The sequence below is a fragment of the Phoxinus phoxinus genome (genome assembly GCF_949152265.1).
Source record: "Phoxinus phoxinus genome assembly, chromosome: 24".
NCBI classification, from domain to species: Eukaryota; Metazoa; Chordata; class Actinopteri; order Cypriniformes; family Leuciscidae; genus Phoxinus; species Phoxinus phoxinus.
The window spans coordinates 15,923,140-15,942,932 of record NC_136899.1 but is presented as its reverse complement, the minus strand read 5'-3'; the positions used below and the strand labels follow the sequence as shown (position 1 = coordinate 15,942,932).

Here is a 19,793-nt window from a genome sequence, read left to right as displayed (position 1 = left end):
ATTACAGACGTAGCCATTGTTTTCCCAGTGTAGACGAACACTTCTTTTCTAATTGGAAAGTTCCATGTAAAAATGTTCGGAGGAAACTTGCACCTGCTTATTCACACAGGGATGATTCATTTGACTTTTCCAAACACTTGATTTGTTCGGTGTTCGATGATTAAGGGATTTAGAAGTTGAAGGCATGGCAGTGTCATTTCTTTAGATGTGCAAACAAATGACCGTTAACTTCTGATTGAATGTGATTATGTAGATTTTGTGGTCCTATCTACAGTAAAATGGCATTGGTCCAAAACAGTGGAGTTTTGGTGGATGAATTTGTTAGAAAGTATTCATATCAATAACCTCATTCACAAAAGTGCACACACACCAAAGTGTCTCTTCCTGTCATCTACTACTGTGTTGCTAGGGAAACTCTTCTGCACTCCTTCTGCAAAACCATGAAACTAGCAGGTCAGATTTCATTGAGAGGTGAAGATCTGAACAGGCTTTGTGCAGTCATGTGTTGTGTGCTTTTTGTCTCTCAGAGGCATGACATCAGGATATTTTTAATTGCTGCCTCTGTGAGATGGGAATGCTGTATACTGTACGCTCTGAAAACAAACATCTGTCACTTATTTAATTGCCCAATTTCCAGTCGGGATCATAATCGGATAAATGTTAGCTTCAATCAAGCTGTTGTTGAGTAAATGACATGTCCTTGCTCAGGTTAAACCAGATTATCATTGGGTTGAAATATAGATTTATTTTCGATTCATCTTCATTTAGGGTGATCCTGATATCAATTCTTGAAAATAAATTCTGATGGATCATTTACTAAATCTGTCAGAGCAGTTACTTTCAGTGATGGAATATTTTGATAAAATACATTTAATAGACAAATGTTTTGATTTTTACAAACCTACTATTCAAAAGTTTAGGGTTGGCTAGATTTTTTTTTCTCATGTTTTTGAAAAATGTCAGATATGCTCACCAAGGCTTAATTTATTTGATCACAAATATGTGAAACATGTTTTGCAATTTAAAAATAACCTTATATTTCAAACATAATGCTGATTTGGTACCCAATAAACACTTATTATTATTATCAATGTTGAAAACAGTTGTGCTGCTTAATTTTTTTTTTTTGGATACTGTGATGCACATGATGATATAATATTAGGGGTGTAACGGTATGCAAAAATCACGGTTCGGTACGTAGCTCGGTTTTAAAGTCACGGTTCGGTTCATTTTCGGTACAGTAAGGGAAAGAAATGCAAAACATTAAACTGCTGGTTGTTTACTATAAACTTTTTTAACAATTTGTTTACACTTTTTTTAAACACACTTTTTAATAAAATATTACGTTAGGCTAATAAATAAAAAAGATATAAAATAAAAAAAGAATAAGAAATAAAATACTGCTGCAAAGTTCTCCACTAAATAAAATACTCTCAAACCAATATTGGCCGTGACGCTAGCTAGCGAGAGGCTGGGCTAAAGCGAGCGTGCCGTGTATGTGGTGATCTTTATTTATGCAATATATCCGAGCCCGACCCGAGAGTTAAAGTCCAATTTTTTTTCCTCATACTAATGACACATGTACGTTTGTTTGTGTGGAAAGCCCGCTTTTAACAGAAAGGCATTTGGAAATGTCCACAGATGAGCGCATCAGCGCTCTTAACACAGGCGCGCTTGCACGTGTTTCGTTGTCAAAGCAACATAAACAAATTTCCGCACAGATGTTATGGTAATATGTATTTGAATCACAAAAACGATTAATCAGATTTAATCAGTGCAACGCGGAGACTTCCGACACTTAATATGTTCGTGTGGAAACTCGGAATTGACGTATGTTCCGCACACAAAACTTGCCTAATTTACGTGAAAGATTGCATTCGGTGCACACGTGCACCGTACCGAAAGTCCTGGACCGAAACGGTCCGGTACGAATACATGTACCGTTACACCCCTATATAATATAATTTCTTAATAAAAAAAAGAAAGAAAATCTTTCTGACCCTGACATTTTGGACAGTTGTGTGAATAGTTTTGGCCCTGTCTTTTTTGTGAAGTTGATATTTTAGTGACTTACTTGATGCATAAACAGTAGTATTGAACGATTTTGAGAGAAAGATTACCTGTCTGAACTTGAACAATTACACATCAGAAATTGTTGCTTGGTAGCTCGATCTATTTATTTTCAGACGTTCATCGAGGCCAGCTCTGTATTGGCCCAAGTTGAGGAAACAGTCGTCAGTGAAATGTTTGCCGCAGACATGCACAACTTTGGGGAGTTGTGTCGGCGCATTTCCAGAGAAAATGAAATGAATCCACTGGTTCTTCTGGGGCTTGGATGAAGGAACTAAAAAAAGGCTTCGGTGTTCATTTGTACATCCAATTATTGAGCAATTATTATGCTTCGCTCGCTCAAAAGCCATGATATCTCTCGTGGACAAACTAAAATCGCACGCGCGCATTCCTACTTCCTAGCCCATTTTCTCATGGACGGGAAATATTCTCTGGGCGGGAAAAGCAGAGAAAGGGGAGGTAACATTTCTCCTTATGACATCATTCAAGATCAGCCCGATTGAGCTTCCACTTCCTCAAAGGCAGAGAAAGATAGCAAAAGCTCCATTTACACCGATTGAAATTTCTAGAAACTTGGGGACCATATACAGGCTAGGGGAACTTTAATATTTTCATATTCTTACCAAGTTAGAAAGCTCCCTGTATAATTAATATGCAAGCAAAATAAACATTATAAATGAAGTATGCCATATCCAAACAATTCATATCGAATTTAAATCAAATTGGGAGCTTGAGAGTCAGAATCCAATCGAATCATTAATCCAGTAGCAATACAGTACCAGACCATATGGGCAAATTGTGGCTTTCGTTCAGTGAAGTGTGTAACATGATGTTTAGAGGAAGAAGAACAGACTTTGAGCTTTCAGAGAAGAGTGAGGGGTTAAATGTTCTTGTCATTACAGGAATAACACAATACAGCAGATCCTCCTATGGCACACTGCTCACTGACTGATATCAGCTTCTAATATCATGCATCATCTGTGCTGGAACCTCACATTGTAGTCTTGTGAAGTGTGTGTGTCTGTGTGTGTGTTGCATAAAGCTAAAATTCTGATTAGGGACTCGTGACCAATTAGTGTAACATACATTTTCTCTTGATTAGTTATGCGATTTTGCATAATTTCTGGTTGACTTGTTTATTGTCTTTTGAGGGAAAAAATTGTGAAAAAGGTTGGCCAAAAACATGCATACTCTATGACACAGAGGGCTCTGTTGTTACTTGCGAATGTCGGTACTATTAAACAGGATGCATTGTTTTTGATGTAGCTAGCTAGCTATAAACATGTTGCAAGCATGACTAACTTACAAACCATAGCTGTGCAGTTTAATGTTTGATATTGTGTCCCTTGTGTCAGTGCTGAGAATGCTGTAGCATAGCAATATGAAATATACATGAAACTGAGCTTTGCATCTAGTAGCATGCGTTTCACATACTTGTGTAAAGAACATCTTGTGCCTCAAACTGTTTTTCTACATCTGCTGCAAGGAAATTGCCCTGAATAAATCAATACTTTTGTTTGCTTGATTTATTGTTCCGCATTTTAAGTGGTTGAAAGCAATGCTATGGGGTCAGAAGTCTTATTACAGCACAAACAGAGTTTGTTAAGGATTTATAAGTGGATTATTTATTACATTTTATTTCTAGGTTCTAGTATAACGCTCTCCTGTTAGGTCACATCACAGGTGTACAGCTTCAGTGATTCCATCTTTTATCTGTTTGTCCATAGGCTTTGGATCAGGACAGAAACTCATTGCAGAAGGTTAAGAAGTCAGTCAAAGCCATTTATAACTCCGGCCAAGGTATGTACACAACCACACACACGCACAAATTCTGATTTTGTTAAAGGGGTGATAAAATGAGAAATCACATTTTTCTTGAGCTTTTGACATATAAGAGGTCATCATACTATAAGAATATCCTGTAAGTTTCAGAACTGAAAACTTCCTTGTTAGTCCAATAAAATATTTTATTGACACCAGGCACAGCGAACTACAGGTTTTTCAAAGTGGGGATCTATGACGTCAAAGGGTATCAAACACCGCCTCCGCAGAAGATCATCAACGCCTACTTCAAAACTGCCTGTTTAGCCCCGCCCACCGATTCGTGCATTACAGGAAACTCATTATAATATGCAAAACTGTTATTCAATCATAGCAGTGGGTGTTTACTTCCAAGTCTTCAATCTTCAATGTGACACGCCCATAAAACCGAGCGTTTCAGGAGCTAGGCTCAAAACCAGGGTAGAAAATAGCCTATTACTTATTAATTTTGATGTTTTTGAATGTAAAAACCAAGTGAACGTCATAAGTTGACCTCAGACAACAATATATATATAAATAAAAAAAAGCCAGTTCAGTTCATGACCCCCTATTAATGATTTAATATAAATAAACGCACTTATTGAAATCATAGTGACTTATATTTTACAGGCAATATCATGGATATGGTGGCGTGCAGTATTTTCAGTGATTGTAGATAAATCTGCCTGTAACACAGTAATGGAAAGATCACAGTTACTGTAGCATGATCAACATGTTCCTGGCGGACACCACGCCAGCTAGTTTTATCCACCCACACATACACCCACATACTTCTCTCACACACACACACACTGTACTGATACTTGCTGCGTTCAGGTGTGTATCTATACACGTATACATATCACATATTCATATATATCATTCAGGTAGGTATGTATGCATGTCTCTCTCTCTCTCTCTCTCTCTCTCTCTCTCTCTCTCTCTCTCTCTCTCTCTCTCTCTCTCTCTCTCTCTCTCTCTCTCTCTCACACACAAAATACTTTTGAACGGTAGTGTATTTTACAATGTATCAATTTAGATTGTTATAGCACATTGTGATTTATTTGTCTGATTAATCTTGAAATACTTATGACATTGTAAAAGGCATATTTCATAGAATGACCCCCATTATGAAGAAACCTGATCTTGGTTACATAAGCAGATAAGTTGCAGAAAGTTATTGCAGTTTAATGAAACCAAACATTCCTTGCATACAAATGCGCTGATAAATGATATCCATTAACACCAGGGAATTGGACCCTGGAATGAAATGATTTCATGCAGTCTTTAAGGAACCAGACAACATGCTACCAACTCTTCAGATGCATGACATTCATAAACAATACAACATGATTGTGTTCATTTGTGCTCTTTTGTCAGATCACATTCAAAATGAGGAGATGTACGCCCAAGCGTTGGATAAGTTTGGCAGTAACTTCATCAGTCGGGATAATCCAGATCTGGGCACAGCCTTTGTTAAGTTCTCTACTCTGACTAAAGAGCTTTCCACCCTCCTCAAGAACATGGTGAGTCTTCTACGTGAACAGATCTTTAAACCACAATGAATGGACATCCAAGACTTAATGCACCTAAAAGCGGGTTTCTTTTCTGTGATACTAGATCATAGAAAAAAGAAAAAAAGATTGTTTTGGTTTATATGGAAGCCCAATGTAGGGGCAGATTTAAGGCTTTACAGCATACTAGATCCCTTTAGAGTGAATCAGCCTCTGGGAAAGTGTTAAAGAGCTTAAAGTGTGTGTCCTTCTACACAGGTTGTAGAGTTCTCTGCGTTGGTGTCAGAGGCGGATGCATTCAGAGATGTGTGAAAATTGTGTGACTAGTGGATGTGTGTGAGTTAGAGGGGCTTTTTGTAATCTATCCTGATCTCTCCTCCTGGCAGGAACGTGGAGATACAGCCATCAATTTCGAGTGTAGGAGTTGCAGTAGCTACAGCGTCTCCTTTTCACCCCTCACACGCACACAAACACACACATTCCTAAATCACTGTGTGAATGCTGGCGAGCTCTGCAGAAGGGAAGTCGTATCTCTGTGAGCGGAGGCTCAGTGTTCCAGCACTGCGCAGCTGCTGGAAAAAGGAGATTATTATAATTTTTTTTCATGTAACTTATCAACGCTGCATCTTAACATAAATTTTCATTTTCAAAATACTTTGCTTGTAGGGCTGCATGATTAATAGAAATAAAACTTAAATCGCGATATGGCTTAGTCCGATTATTAAATCACAAAGGCTGTGATTTAATTAAATATATGCGCTACGTGTTTCAGAGTGAATCGCGGCACTGTGGCGTACATGATTCAGTGTTTTCAGTGTTAGAAAATTAAGAAATTAAGACAACCATAAAAATGTTTTGTTGTTATTATTATTATTATTATTATATACTCCATATGAATTTTACTATTTATTTGGTTTTATATTTTTATTTTGTATTAATAATAACTTTTATTATTGTTATTATGATATTATTTCATAGTCATATTGATTTATAATCACTTTTTTTATTGTGGCCCTGCAAAAAACATCAACACTGCAAACCCTGTTTATTTACATGATTGTATGGCAATAAAATAATATTGTACAATATACAGTATACAATAAATTCATATTCCTAATATAAATATTTAATGTTGCATAACCCTAATGAAAAGCATATTAAACAGGCTGGTTTTCACTAACCAGCTGACAAGTGCTCAAAACCACACTTATATCCAGCAAACCAGAGCAGTCTGACCAGATTGGGAAGCAAACTAAGACCAACAAACCATTTTAAGCTGGATTATTTTCATTATTTTGACAGCGCCAGATGTACAGTAAAATAAATAAATAATTTTTTTTTTTTTCAATGTAATTATTTTTATTTACTCACTTTGTGTTAAATTACAGTTAGAACGAAAGATTTGAAAATATAATGATTTCCCACATTATAAGCATAGAGCTTTTTGTAAAAATTATGCACAATACTCGTGATCCTGAGTCAAAATTCAGGCCCTGAAAGGATAGATTCTTGCCGTCTATGTATCTATACATTCTACATTCTCCCCACACAAAATATGCGATACTATGCTGTATCAACCATTTATCTATAAAGTGCAGCATTATTTTACATTTGATTATAGTTTCTGTACCTGAATACCTGAAAATCTTAAAACTGTGTTTATTTCAATCGTATCTTTGTTCAGCTGTATCTATTTGTTGCGATTGCTAATTTTTTATTTGTTTTATTTGTTTATTTGGTTTGGGCGTAACATGCAATAAACCAATCAGAGCATCATCTCACATTCCCTTTAAGAGCAGGCGTGCTTGTTCCATGGCGGATTGCTATTATAATGGCGGATTTGCCAGGTACTTACATGATGGTAAAGCTGATTTCGCAGTCTTCAGAATTTTGTTTCCTGGTTCTTGACGGACAACTCACTTTGTCAGATGTCCTTATATACCTGTGTCTTGCCACTATTGATCAAACAGGTTTGATCTGTCATTACTACAATTAGCCTGAATAATTTGGGTAAATGTGTAAGTTAGATTTATGCCTATTTTTTCACATCTTCATGGACACCACAATGATTTCCCTCGTGTGGTAATATTTTTCCTTGTAAATGTTTGGTTAGCAAAAATGGGAACTGCTGCGTCTGTGTAAATGAGAGAAGCAAAATGTATGCGCGTTGTTCACACGCTACATTATGGCCAAGCATGCGCCCTTAAAATAGCATCTGAATAATGTGCCACTGACTTCAGACTAAGTTTTTCCTGGTCTGTGGCAGAATTGTTTTCTGAAACTGCAAAATAGCACCAGGGAACGTTTGCGCCGGAACACGCCTCCTCTATTGCGCTGAACCGCTCCGGGAGCACAGGTTCATTCCTTAATTTACCGACATGCGTCTGTGGAGGGAAAAGTGCGCTGTGCGTCAGGTGCAAAATAGGAATGATACATGAGTCGGTGTACAGTCATTAGCGCTGAGTGCAAGATAGGGCCCTACATGTGAATATCAAATTTTTTTTTTTTTTCTACCTTATTCGAATCGGAATCGTTAAAATTCAAACGATACCCAACCCTACTCCCTATCGCCCACCTTGCTTTCTAAAATATCTACATCAGCATCCGCCGTCAAAATAATCTATATCTGTCGACCATTAAACAACCAATGAAATCACAATACATTAAGATATACTACTGCAAAATGTCCTGTATTAGAAACTTTCCAAACCTCGGATAAAAGAGGCATCTTATACCAAGCTACCACAGTTTTATCTTAGTAATTTGGTTAACTTTTGTACGGAATGTGTACATGATTTTCCACCAGTCCAGTGTACTAACATACGGTTTCCTGTGTGTGTATTTTCAGTCTTGCTGTCATCCTCTCCTGACAACAGCATTAACATTTCCCTGATTCATTTCCTTTGGTTCCTGTGTCATCAGTATATCCTCTCCATTTCCACAACACCCTCTTGAGGACCATAGCCTCACAGGAACGCTGATGGACCAATACACACATAGCAGGCTATCAGCATTCACACTGCGTCTGCTAAGCCATGGAACTATTGGCATTGTGCTGTGTGGCTAATTGGTTTCTTCCTGCAACTGAGGCTTGAAATACACGTTCAAACTTAAAATAGTTCAGCTGTCAATAACTTATCTATATAAAACAGAGTTAAACTGCAGAATTCATTCTTTTGGTCTTCTGCTATCTCTTCTCTCTCTCAAAAGAGACACTTTGTTGTCTGGCTGCGGTGCTTTTAGGCTGTTTTGGCACTAAGCTGAGGTATTTCACTCTGAAACCAGAGCATCCATTAAGCATTAAGAGAGAATGAAGAATAGTGAGACCGAGAGGAAGTGAACAGAAGAAGTACAACGTTATGGTTTATCTCCAGATCACAACAAACCTCGTTTATGAAAGTTTCACATTTGTATGAAATGATAAAGAACTTCAATGAGGACTGCTCTTTGTTGGTTTGTTAACCAGCCTTTCTGTGGGACAGTGTATCTTTTATATTGGTGTTCGTTTGCCACTAGCATTATCAGCCAGACGAGCTATTCATCACATCAGATACCACACACACACACTAAAGAAAAAGACTGTTTAAACACATTTATCTCACTATCTGCACTCTGACCTTAAACACACACATCTCAGGTGACTTTAGAAATTTACTTTTTTACTTTGCACACTGGTCTTTTTATTTTCCATTTTATGACTTGTTTCCCCAATTGTGTCAAAATATTTCAAATGGCATTTTATGTTTTATTTAATAGAAATTAAATAAATAAAATAATAAATCGTCATCCAATCATATGTCAAAAAGTGTCAATAACTTCTTACATGTACCGGTATACATAATATATTGGAGCAGTTGCTTTTTTTAGATTTGACATCTGATTTTGCCAATAATGAAAACAAAAGAACATTTTCCATTTTGAACAGTATGTTTTTTTTCTATGGAAGGTTACAAAAGTGCTTAACAGTTCTTCAATACTTTATATCAGGGTTATTCAATGAAGTTCCAAGTTTATGAATGATTACATCTGGGCAGCAGTTCATAAAAATCGGTACAATTCATAATTTTAGCTCAATTGGATATGAATATTAAAGGATAAGATCAGATGTTTTGTTAGGCTATTATTATTTTTACATTTAGATTCCTACTGTATGTATGGCACTGAAGGCCATGTGACAGAACGATACTGTATACACAATTATTTTCCCTTTTATAACATTGTTTATTAAACATTAGAAAAGATAAAATAGTGCTACCGTTGTCATGATGTCTCGCAGTCTGGTTTGAACCAAGCCAGGGTCTGGAACCGGGCTGCGGTCTGCTATTTGAGGATCCCTGCTCTATATTATAATGTTTTACTGTTTGTTGAATGCTGTTAGTTTAAAAACAGACAAAATTATGTAGATTTATAATAGTCATATATTTTCTTTGGGAAGCACTCGTGCACAATATATCAGTTATCCGCCTTTGAGCATCTTTCTTTCTTGTTCCTTAATCTATCATTATTATCACTATCTTACGGTAAGCTCTTATAAGACAGTGTAGTACGTCAGTGGGTCTCATCTTGTTACTTGATTCCGAACTATCGGGCCTCTTGGGTCTAAAACATTAATGTTGATTAATTTAAAAGATCTGTCCCGGAGTATCGGATGACAATGCTGGTCTGCTCATCCTGATACGGTTCCGTCTCTCTCTCAACCGGCTCTTTGTGTGGATGGCTGTATTTGATATGTTTTCTCTTATTTCTTCTGTGCTGTGCTTATGCTGTGCCAAGTGTCATGTATCGTATTAACACAGTCTCTGCTCTGTTTCACCGTCTCTTCCTGCAGCTTCAGAATCTGAGTCATAATGTGATCTTCACTCTGGACTCTCTGTTGAAAGGCGACCTCAAAGGCGTGAAGGGGGTGAGAAATAGTTTTTTTTTTCAGACCGTATCTCATAGAACGTCAGACCTGCAGAGGCTAAATACAAATGCAGATGCATGAAAACTCTTCTCGTCCACCAATTGCACTTGATTACCAATCCCAGAAACATAAATAATATCTTAAAAGAAGATGTTGTAGACCTGTAGAAGTACCTGAGCTCTGTTCTAGTAAATAGCTTCATTAAATCACAAACTAGACTAGCCCACTGCAGTTCTAATGTTGTGAACTGAAACTGAGAGTGGTTTAAGTGTAGCTATTTTTGATGTCTTGTCTATCAGAATATCAGACATCTGACTACTGCACCAGTAGCCAATCAGAACCCAATAAGGGATCTGTCAGTTACCACACGTAACTGTAATAGTCATATATCTACTGTTGGTGCTTTAGATATTTATCAAAACAATGATGTAATGAGGCTGTTGTGGTCCTAATGTGTTGTTTACCTTACTGTTAGAAAGATATCATCCTTCAATGCTGATGCAGATGGATCAGTGCACTACCTAGTCTTTGACATCTACTTTGTTGTGAACCATGAGGCACTCTAACTACTGCACTTGGCTCATTTGTTTTTTGGTTTTCAGGACCTGAAAAAACCCTTTGACAAGGCTTGGAAGGACTACGAAACAAAGTTGTAAGTTTGCTCAATGTTAGCATAGTCAATGGTTTTTAATCCTGGTCCTGCGGACCCACCACTGTGTATTTATCTGAAACTCTAGCTGCGTCTCATTTCGAAGGTCACATCCTAGGTAGGACACATCCTCTGTAGGATGACATATGTGAAGTGTCCTCAACCTACAGTACAGTAGAATTAATCAAGATGGCCGTCGTAGGACATGCGTCTGGAAAGGGAAACTGAATGTATAACGTTGCTATGCCAGCACGTTTACAGCGTCATTACACACACTCGCAGCTCTCGCAAGCTCTGAATAAGAATCATTTCTGAGGTGAATTTTAGTAGAGTTGTAAACGGAGTGAAAAGAAAATGTATTTTGTGACTGTAATTGTTTTACTGTTTAAGGAGTTCTGCTGTACTTCCAACAAAAGATAGGAGAAAGGAGAAAAAATTTAAGAAAGGGCTAAATGTATCAGTTTTTACCGTCGGAGCTTTGATGTAAATAGTTAGCTAATGAGGCTATAATTATGAACATATTTAGCTATAAATATTACTCAACTGTGAGGTAAAGTCTTAGTGTTTGTGATGACGATACCAATATTAATAACAACCATAAATCTTTTTTGACAATAAAAAAATAAAAATGCATCACTAACAATAAAGTTGTACCCATTAACATTAGTAAACACAATAGTTAACATGAAATAGCAATGTACAATAGAATATTGATCAAAATTAAATGCTGTAATAAATACAGCATAAGGTGAGGAAACACTTGTTATCCTGTTTACTACACAACTTAAAAATGAACATGACTTGCGTTTAAAAGTGCAGCTTTACACAAATTCGGGCACTGGTAAGTACAGTAAGGACCCTGGCACTGGCTCACTACACATTGGCACACTGATGACTCTATTTCTGGCAACATGATAAGGTCTTCAGTGTAAAACATCACTACTGGTATTTATGAACAAAAGCAGAACTGAAACATCTTTCTGACATAATTTTTTAATGCTTTTTAAATTATGATAAATACTTTGCATGTTGATAACAATATATAGCAATATATAGATGCAACATTTCTGCCGTAAATAAATTATAATTATTAGCTAGATTGTTCATTACTAGTGATGTATGTTTAAGCTGAAATATAATTAAATAATGGTTTGTATTTTAAAGAACATCTATCGTGTGTCATTGTGTAGAGAGTTGGCTCATGTGATTTATGTTTCGAACTTCAGAACTATCCAAATAATAAAATATCCAAAAATCACTTGCACAGTGTGATATATTTCCTGCAGTTGTGTACTTACAATATCACAAAAGTTCCCAAAGATTACAAATTTCAGATAAATTCCAATTTTAAATAATCCAATTAAAATGTTCCGTCCCAGAATCCCTGTTCACTTGTCGCCTGTCTGTCAATGACGTAATATCCGCGTTATCCCTGGTTTCCACTCGTAGTACTGCCATAGTAACCATGGCGACAGACGTGGACAACTGCGTAAAGTCTAGCTGCACGCTGTTGTTGTTTCGTTCAAACATTATGGACCATGGCAAGCAGACTTTGGGGAAAAAGGAGAACTAAAATGAGATCAATATCAGTGTGGCATTTTCGAGACGACGAGAGCTCCACGTCAGTGATAAACTTCGACTTGACAGAGCTCTTGTAAGTACTTTATTAGACGGGTGAGCAAATGTACATAAAACTAATCAATGTTATTTAGTTCAACATGATGAAATGTTAGAATATGATCAGTATGTTATACTAATGTTGATCTACAGTAGCTTACTGCTAGTCTCATATAGCCAACAAACTAACACATAGAATAACATTATAACTTTCAACACACTCAAATGCAGTTTAGTGTGATAGTGTAACGTTAGTCCAAGTGAAACAGCGCTGCGTTACCTCACAAGTTTAATTCGTCAAATAAACTGACGTGTGAGTATTAATTCTGCACTTGCGGGTAGTTCAGTAGAATTAAATGTCCTCATTCCTTTATATCCGCGAGGCTCGTGGGACTCGCGTGTGGCGCTGATATCTGTCTCTTATATTAGCAATCTTGCCCTGCTTCATACCACAGTCATGATAAAAACATCAATGTATTCACTCATCCATAAACATTATTAGATCCATCGGCTTGTCAAGTTCCATAATTCCGCAGGAATTTGCGTCATCAACCTGTTATTGTAAGAGGTCAGTGACCCCTTAGCGGCGAAAAAAAATTACATATTGTATCTTTAAGGGAACATAGTGAGCATGTATGATCACTGGTTTTCACGGTGCATTGTGGGACTTTTTAGGGAGCAAAATTTTTACTGTACTGGAATGATTTTGCGATTGAGACAGCCCTTAAAATTGCCGACTCCCTGATCAGTGCCCTGATTACTGAACTAGGGAACTGATTGAGACGCACGCAGGATCAGGATTGAAAAACTCTAAGCTAGTGTGTCTTTATACACTTTTGTCCATTCAGACCGATTACTGGTCTGTGGGCTGTTGCAATTATCAGTAATTTAACTGCATCATCAAAAAGCATGAGCGAGATAATTTTCTCCCCCGCAGATGTGAGATTAATGTGAAATAAACACAGTACACTTATTGCCAGCCAACTCAGATGAATTTGTGCTAAATATACCAATTTCTTTCAATCTTTCAGTACAAAAATCGAGAAGGAAAAACGTGAGCACGCCAAGCAGCACGGGATGATCCGAACAGAGATCACTGGTGCTGAGATCGCAGAGGAGATGGAGAAAGAACGGAGGCTCTTCCAACTACAGATGTGTGAGGTCTGTAGTGCACTCAACTTGTCCTTTTTTTCCAGAAACATGCTATGCATGCCATATCATATTCGGAATATAAACTTCAACTTTGTTTACTAATATATGAATATTCTGTTCATTTTGAATGGTATCTATTACCATTCAAAATGAACATGGTACAGACAGTTGTGAAAAGTCAAGCTATTCAAGAAACACAATTTTGGACACTTAACATACTGTATCATTTTGGTCTGGATCAATGTTACTAAAATGCAACATATTAAATGGCAAGTGAGCATCTTCAATATTTCCAGAAGAGAATAGCAGGACAATAATCTTACTGGTGTTTTTTTTTTAGTTTTTTTTTTAGATTATGCTGATTACATGTAGCCTGTAGGTTTTGTTAATATTAGCATTCATAAAACCACAGATGCAGCCAATCAGAGCCCTTAAATTGATCTTTGACTTTTACAGGTTGCTGTATTAGTAGTCACATCACTAGCTGTTGTGATTGGTTCTCTTAATATAAATCAGGAGTTTGTAATGCTGCCATTTTAGTGAAAATGGCCTGTTTATCTTACAATTTAATGATTCCCTCAGCATTTGAGCAGATGACTCAGATTGTGATAGCTTGTTTTATGGATTCATAATCATCAATGCTGTTTTTGTTCATTAGGGAGGATAGCTGTGGGTTATTTAACATGCTAATGAATTGGGTTTGTCATTTAGAATTGCATCTTGAATTCATTTAATTGTGCATCAAGGGTTTGTTAGGTTGCTTTTCAAATGCTTCTGGACCAAATCACATGATAAAATCTAATACTTTAATTCAATTACCCATGTTACCTTATAATTAAGCACTGATGTAGAAGAGGCATTTGCATATTACTGACAATCAATGACATAATTTATGATTGTCTTGACTTTTTCTTAATTTAGCAGTCTTCTGTTTTTGGTTGTTTCCTGTTGTCCTTTCTTGGTGTTCTTGGTCTACGCATGAAAATCCAAATATGAGAGCAATGAAGATTTGAGATGCAGTGAGATGACTCATTCAGATACAGGAAGCATCAAAGGAAATAGCAAACTCATGACAACTTTAGCAAACACATACAGATACCTAATTATGCACGTTATACAGTATATAACAAAGATAAACCCATACTCTAACTTAATTAGGAAAATGTTCATACTGTTGTATGACTTGCATTGTGTATGAAATAACTGTGACTCAAAAGTTGTGCACAAATAAAATCCCTCACTCTAAGATGAGCGGAATGTGTGCCGTTTCATCCCGAGATATATTCAGACATGCAAGGGGCCAAACAGGACGGATAAAGTTTTTGAGCATAGCCAAAAAATTGTTAGCTGGCATGACTTTGCAAAATGTTCTGGAATTTACCCCTCTGGGATAAACCGGGATTACGATGATGTTTAATTCATTTGTTTTGTGGGATTGGTTTGTCACTGTATGTTCGTTTCAGATTTAGAAGATATGGTTTTTGTCCCTTTTTAGTTGCTACTGAAATAAGAACAGTTATGCATACTCGTTCAATCAAATATTTACATCTAAACATGTGACCCCAGAATGACACTTGTAGATTTGTCATGTATTTCAAATGAAATTTCAAATCACTTAAGCGTTCAAAATCCTTGAATATCTGTTGGTTCTATACTTTTGGGATACTGAACTGTGTTATCACATTCTGTCTGTTTCTGCAGTACCTGATCAAAGTGAATGAAATAAAGACCAAAAAAGGGGTCGACCTTCTTCAGAACTTGATCAAGTATTACCACGCGCAGTGCAAGTAAGTGACATTTTTGCGTTCAGATGTGTTTTTCCTTGACAGATTTTTGCAATATCAGTATAATAAGTAGTCCAAAAAATCCCTTAAGTCCATACATCATACATTTAGTTTGTAGAACTGTCACAATAAATGTGTACGGGACATGTGAGGAAATTGTTACCTGTAAGTGTTATTGATGCATGCAAGTGTCACTGGCCTGAAGGTCTGAAAAAAGTGATGATCTGAAAGAAAGAACTGAAAGTGTTGCACTTTTTTCCCTCCCACTCTAAAGTTATTTTGAGCTAGTGTTGTCGTTGACCTATAGATGCATCAGCAGAAACCTGCGAGAAACCTTTACCTTGCACTTCAAGACTTTCATGGGTCATTATTAAGACAAAGTTAATGTTTGTGATTCAATATTTTTATTGCTGTTTTAACAGTTTCACTGTGTTTTATGTGGTTTCTAAGAAAACTTATCAGAAGCACTAACGTCTCTAATAACATCAGCAGCCATATCACCTTGTAGCCCAAGACTGGTTGCCCACTGAAGCTAAGCAGGGCTGAGCCTGGTTAGTACCTGGATGGGAGACTCCTGGGAAATCCAGGTTGCTGCTGGTAGAGGTGTTAGTGAGGCCAGCAGGGGGTACGGCTCACTCTGTGGTCTGTGTGGGTCCTAACACCCCAGTATAGTGACGGAGACACTATACTGCCAAATAACGCCGTCCTTCGGATGAGACGTTAAACCGAGGTCCTGACTCTCTGTGGTCATTAAAAATCCCAGGATGTCCTTCGAAAAAGAGTAGGGGTGTAACCCCGGCATCCTGGCCAAAATATGTCCATTGGCCTCTGTCCATCATGGCCTCCTAATCGTCCTCATATACTGATTGGCTTCATCACTGTCTCCTCTCCACCAGTAAGCTGGTGTGTGGTGGGTGTTCTGGCGCAATATGGCTGCCGTCGCATCATCCAAGTGGATGCTGCACATTGGTGGTGGTTGAGGAGATTCCCCCTTCTATGTAAAGTGCTTTGAGGTCTCAGAAAAAGTGCTATATAAATGTAACAAATTATTATTATTATTAATGGAGCACCCGTTTATCAGTAAATTAAGGAAAAGGACCTTTTAATAGATAATTAACTTGTTACACTTTATTTTGATGGTCCACTTAAGCCATTCTACTAACTATAAGTAACTTTGCAACTACATGTCAACTAAATCTCATTAGAGTACTAGTAGACTGTTAGTAGACTGTTAGGTTAGAGTTGGGTTAGGTATAAGGGTTAGTAGAAAAAGTTGACATAGTCAGTCAAATTTCTGTTCTTTTCTGGGATTTCTGGGACCATCAAAATAAAGTGTTAGCAGATATGTGTCAAACAGTTTACTAATACTCTAATGACTGGTAGTTGAGTTGTTGCAAAGTTACTTTTAGTTAGTGGAATGTAAAAAGTGGAGTGTCGAATGTTGCCGTTGTTTTGTTTTTTAACTGAATCGCAATTGAAATTTTTAAAGGAAGTAATAGTGAAGGCATTATGCATACTTTGCTTAGTTCTCTACACTTCTCTATTACTTTGATAAAATACCCCAAGGTCACTTAAATGCAGAATCATGCTCAAATCTCATACATAAACATCAGATGGGTCTTGATAGCAGAACGTGTGGCCACAGTGTCTGAACCACTGACTCATCCAATTTGACTCACACTCTTGGCAGTTTGTTAGTGTTGGCACTATAATAGTCACCTGCCAGTATTTAAAACTGGACATTTCCACCACAGTTACTCAAAAACGGCATGTTTTTGCTTATTTCAAAGCTTTGAATGTTTCAAAGTTACTTTCACTAATAACTCCATCTCTCCTTGATGTTTGCAAGATTCTGTGTTGTATAGACTGTGAAATTGTCTATAATTTCCCCTGACTGTATTGACAGAATATGTATGGTCTTTAATGATAGCTGGTTGCAATATAAAAAATGTGTTAATTCTGTTTTATCAGCTTTTTCCAAGATGGCTTGAAGACAGCAGATAAGCTAAAGCAGTACATTGAGAAATTAGCAGCTGATCTTTACAACGTATGTACTTCACCTTACTTCATCCTAAAACTATTTGATTGAGTAAAAAAAAAAACGTTTTAGCTTGGTTTGTTATGGATGGGATCTGGCAATACAATATCTGGGTCACATTGTGATATTTTCTTTAATGTGTAGTAATATACTCACTTGTTTCTCTTATAGCTGCATTACATTTCTGTACTGTGCACAGTTATATATATATATATATATATATATATATATATTTCCCCTTAGATTGTTGGTCAAATAAAAATAATTGTGCATTGACTAATATTTTCCATGTTTTACCTTGCTGGACTTGGTCCAAATAAAAATAAATTCTTGGCATGAGAATATTAAAACTGTATGAGGTAAAATAATTCAGTACTTTACAATTTCATTGTTTTTCCTGCTCCCCAATGGTGTGTGGGTACATGTGTAACAAGTTCTTTTTTTGCTTTTGTGTGATTTAGATAAAACAAACACAAGATGAAGAGAAAAAGCAGCTCACTGCACTAAGGGATCTCATTAAATCCTCTCTACAGCTGGAACAAAAGGAGGTAGGTGTATGGTGTGGTGTACCTCAGGGCTCTATCCTAGGACCAAAGCAAATTCTCAATTAATTGCCCAAACTAGTTTGTGAAAGCCAACCAAGTGACTTGTTTGGGTTTCAATAGTGATGATTACATTTACATATGGTTTGCCAGAGTGTATATATACATATAGAGTTATAGTTAATTGTTCAATGGCATGACACCATACATAATCAAATATGATGGGTTGAATTTTGCAGTACATCTGTGGGTCTAATATATAACCCTCCCTAATGCTCGACCTGTACAGGGGAGAGTGTGAGAGGGAGTGCCCAGTGCTGTACCATGCTGGTAGCCAGTATGAAATAGGGCTTGCTGGTAACCAGTGTTGTGCCCCACTGGTTGCTCAGAGAAGAGATGCTGACTCTATCATGTTTAATAAATTACATTTAAAATAAATGACAATTAATAGGTAGTTAGTTAATGAATAATTGTTGTTAACACATTGTCAAGACAGCAAATTTGCATGTAATGACAGTAACATGGTAGGAGTTTACATACGTCATAGCAGCTAATTTGTAACTTAGCATTACTGTAGTGTATTTATACGATTCAGTAGTACCGACACATGCTTTTCACACCCTCTCCTATTTCTCTCTCACCCGCTTCCTGTGTGGATTGAAGTCTAGAAGAGTAAGTGTTCAGCATGTACAGCATGATGTGTGTTTGTGATAGAGATCATTGTGTGCGTGCAAATTAAATAAGTGGTTGTCAGATAAAGCTGATGTTTTTAAAAGGTTGCAAATATGGTTAGAAATATTTAAGATCTGTTCATATCTTTTACAAAAATGCTGTGTATACAGAATCTGTTTGGATTGGTGTCTACATATAGCTATTTAAAGCACGTGTGTGTGTGTGTGTTTGTACTCGAGCAGGACTCTCAGAGCAAGCAGGGCGGCTACAGTATGCACCAGCTGCAGGGAAACAAAGAGTTTGGCTGTGAGAAGAAAGGCTATCTAATGAAGAAGAGTGATGGGTACACACAATTATATGAGCTTTTTTATTGATATGAGCTCCTGCTGTCTGCTATAAGTAGTGTTAAGAAGTATAATTGTGTTGTAGGTTGAGGAAGGTGTGGCAGAGGAGGAAGTGCTCAGTTAAAGGAGGAATTCTCACCATCTCTCATGCCACTGTGAGTAGCTCAGACACATGTGATTTACTCTGTTTGCTATAAACCATGTCATCCTATAATCGGCCTATTAAACTGAGGTCTAACATTTACAGTGAAAAGACTTCATCAGCTTTCTGAACTTTTGCTGAATGTTTCCATAACAACCCAGACATCCTGCTATCCCTGTTTAACAGCCCACTGGGAAAATGAGCAACTGAGTGTTGACCACTTTATAAAATTTACTAGTTTGCCTCCTCCATGTCATCCTTTTAATTCACTTCACTTCATTTACTGCATTAACATCAATGTCTTGCATACAGTACCAGTTACATTATTGAAATTTTGACAATAAAAGTGCATTGTCAGTGTAGTAATGCACGAAGCACAGCTCACACAGAAGTCACTTTCAAACCAAGAGCTTTCTTTTGTTCAACTAGCAAATTTGCGTTGCCAAAACTGCGTGGGGAACTTTTTCACCCTTACTTGAAACTCCCTTTCGCAGGGATTCCTATTGAAATGAGGGGATTTTGCCCACAAAATTTCACAGAGCAACGGTAAATATGACCACAATTGA

The 19,793-nt window shown here is 37.0% G+C and overlaps 1 protein-coding gene across 11 annotated transcripts in view; it reads left to right on the top strand.

The window, feature by feature from the left end:
* Nucleotides 1–19,793, top strand: part of asap1b (ArfGAP with SH3 domain, ankyrin repeat and PH domain 1b) — an 82,864-nt gene that overhangs the window by 34,817 nt on the left and 28,254 nt on the right. For 6 of the 11 annotated variants that reach the window (XM_079600906.1, XM_079600908.1, XM_079600914.1 and 3 more), the window contains 10 exons: nucleotides 3,798–3,870; nucleotides 5,251–5,396; nucleotides 10,213–10,287; nucleotides 10,890–10,939; nucleotides 13,585–13,714; nucleotides 15,407–15,492; nucleotides 17,461–17,536; nucleotides 17,989–18,075; nucleotides 18,984–19,084; nucleotides 19,171–19,240. In XM_079600906.1, coding sequence (XP_079457032.1) covers nucleotides 3,798–3,870; nucleotides 5,251–5,396; nucleotides 10,213–10,287; nucleotides 10,890–10,939; nucleotides 13,585–13,714; nucleotides 15,407–15,492; nucleotides 17,461–17,536; nucleotides 17,989–18,075; nucleotides 18,984–19,084; nucleotides 19,171–19,240 — 894 coding nt within the window. Of the gene's footprint in view, nucleotides 1–3,797; nucleotides 3,871–5,250; nucleotides 5,397–10,212; nucleotides 10,288–10,889; nucleotides 10,940–13,584; nucleotides 13,715–15,406; nucleotides 15,493–17,460; nucleotides 17,537–17,988; nucleotides 18,076–18,980; nucleotides 19,085–19,170; nucleotides 19,241–19,793 lie in introns of all 11 variants that reach the window. The other 5 variants (XM_079600915.1, XM_079600905.1, XM_079600913.1 and 2 more) reach the window with 1 other exon arrangement.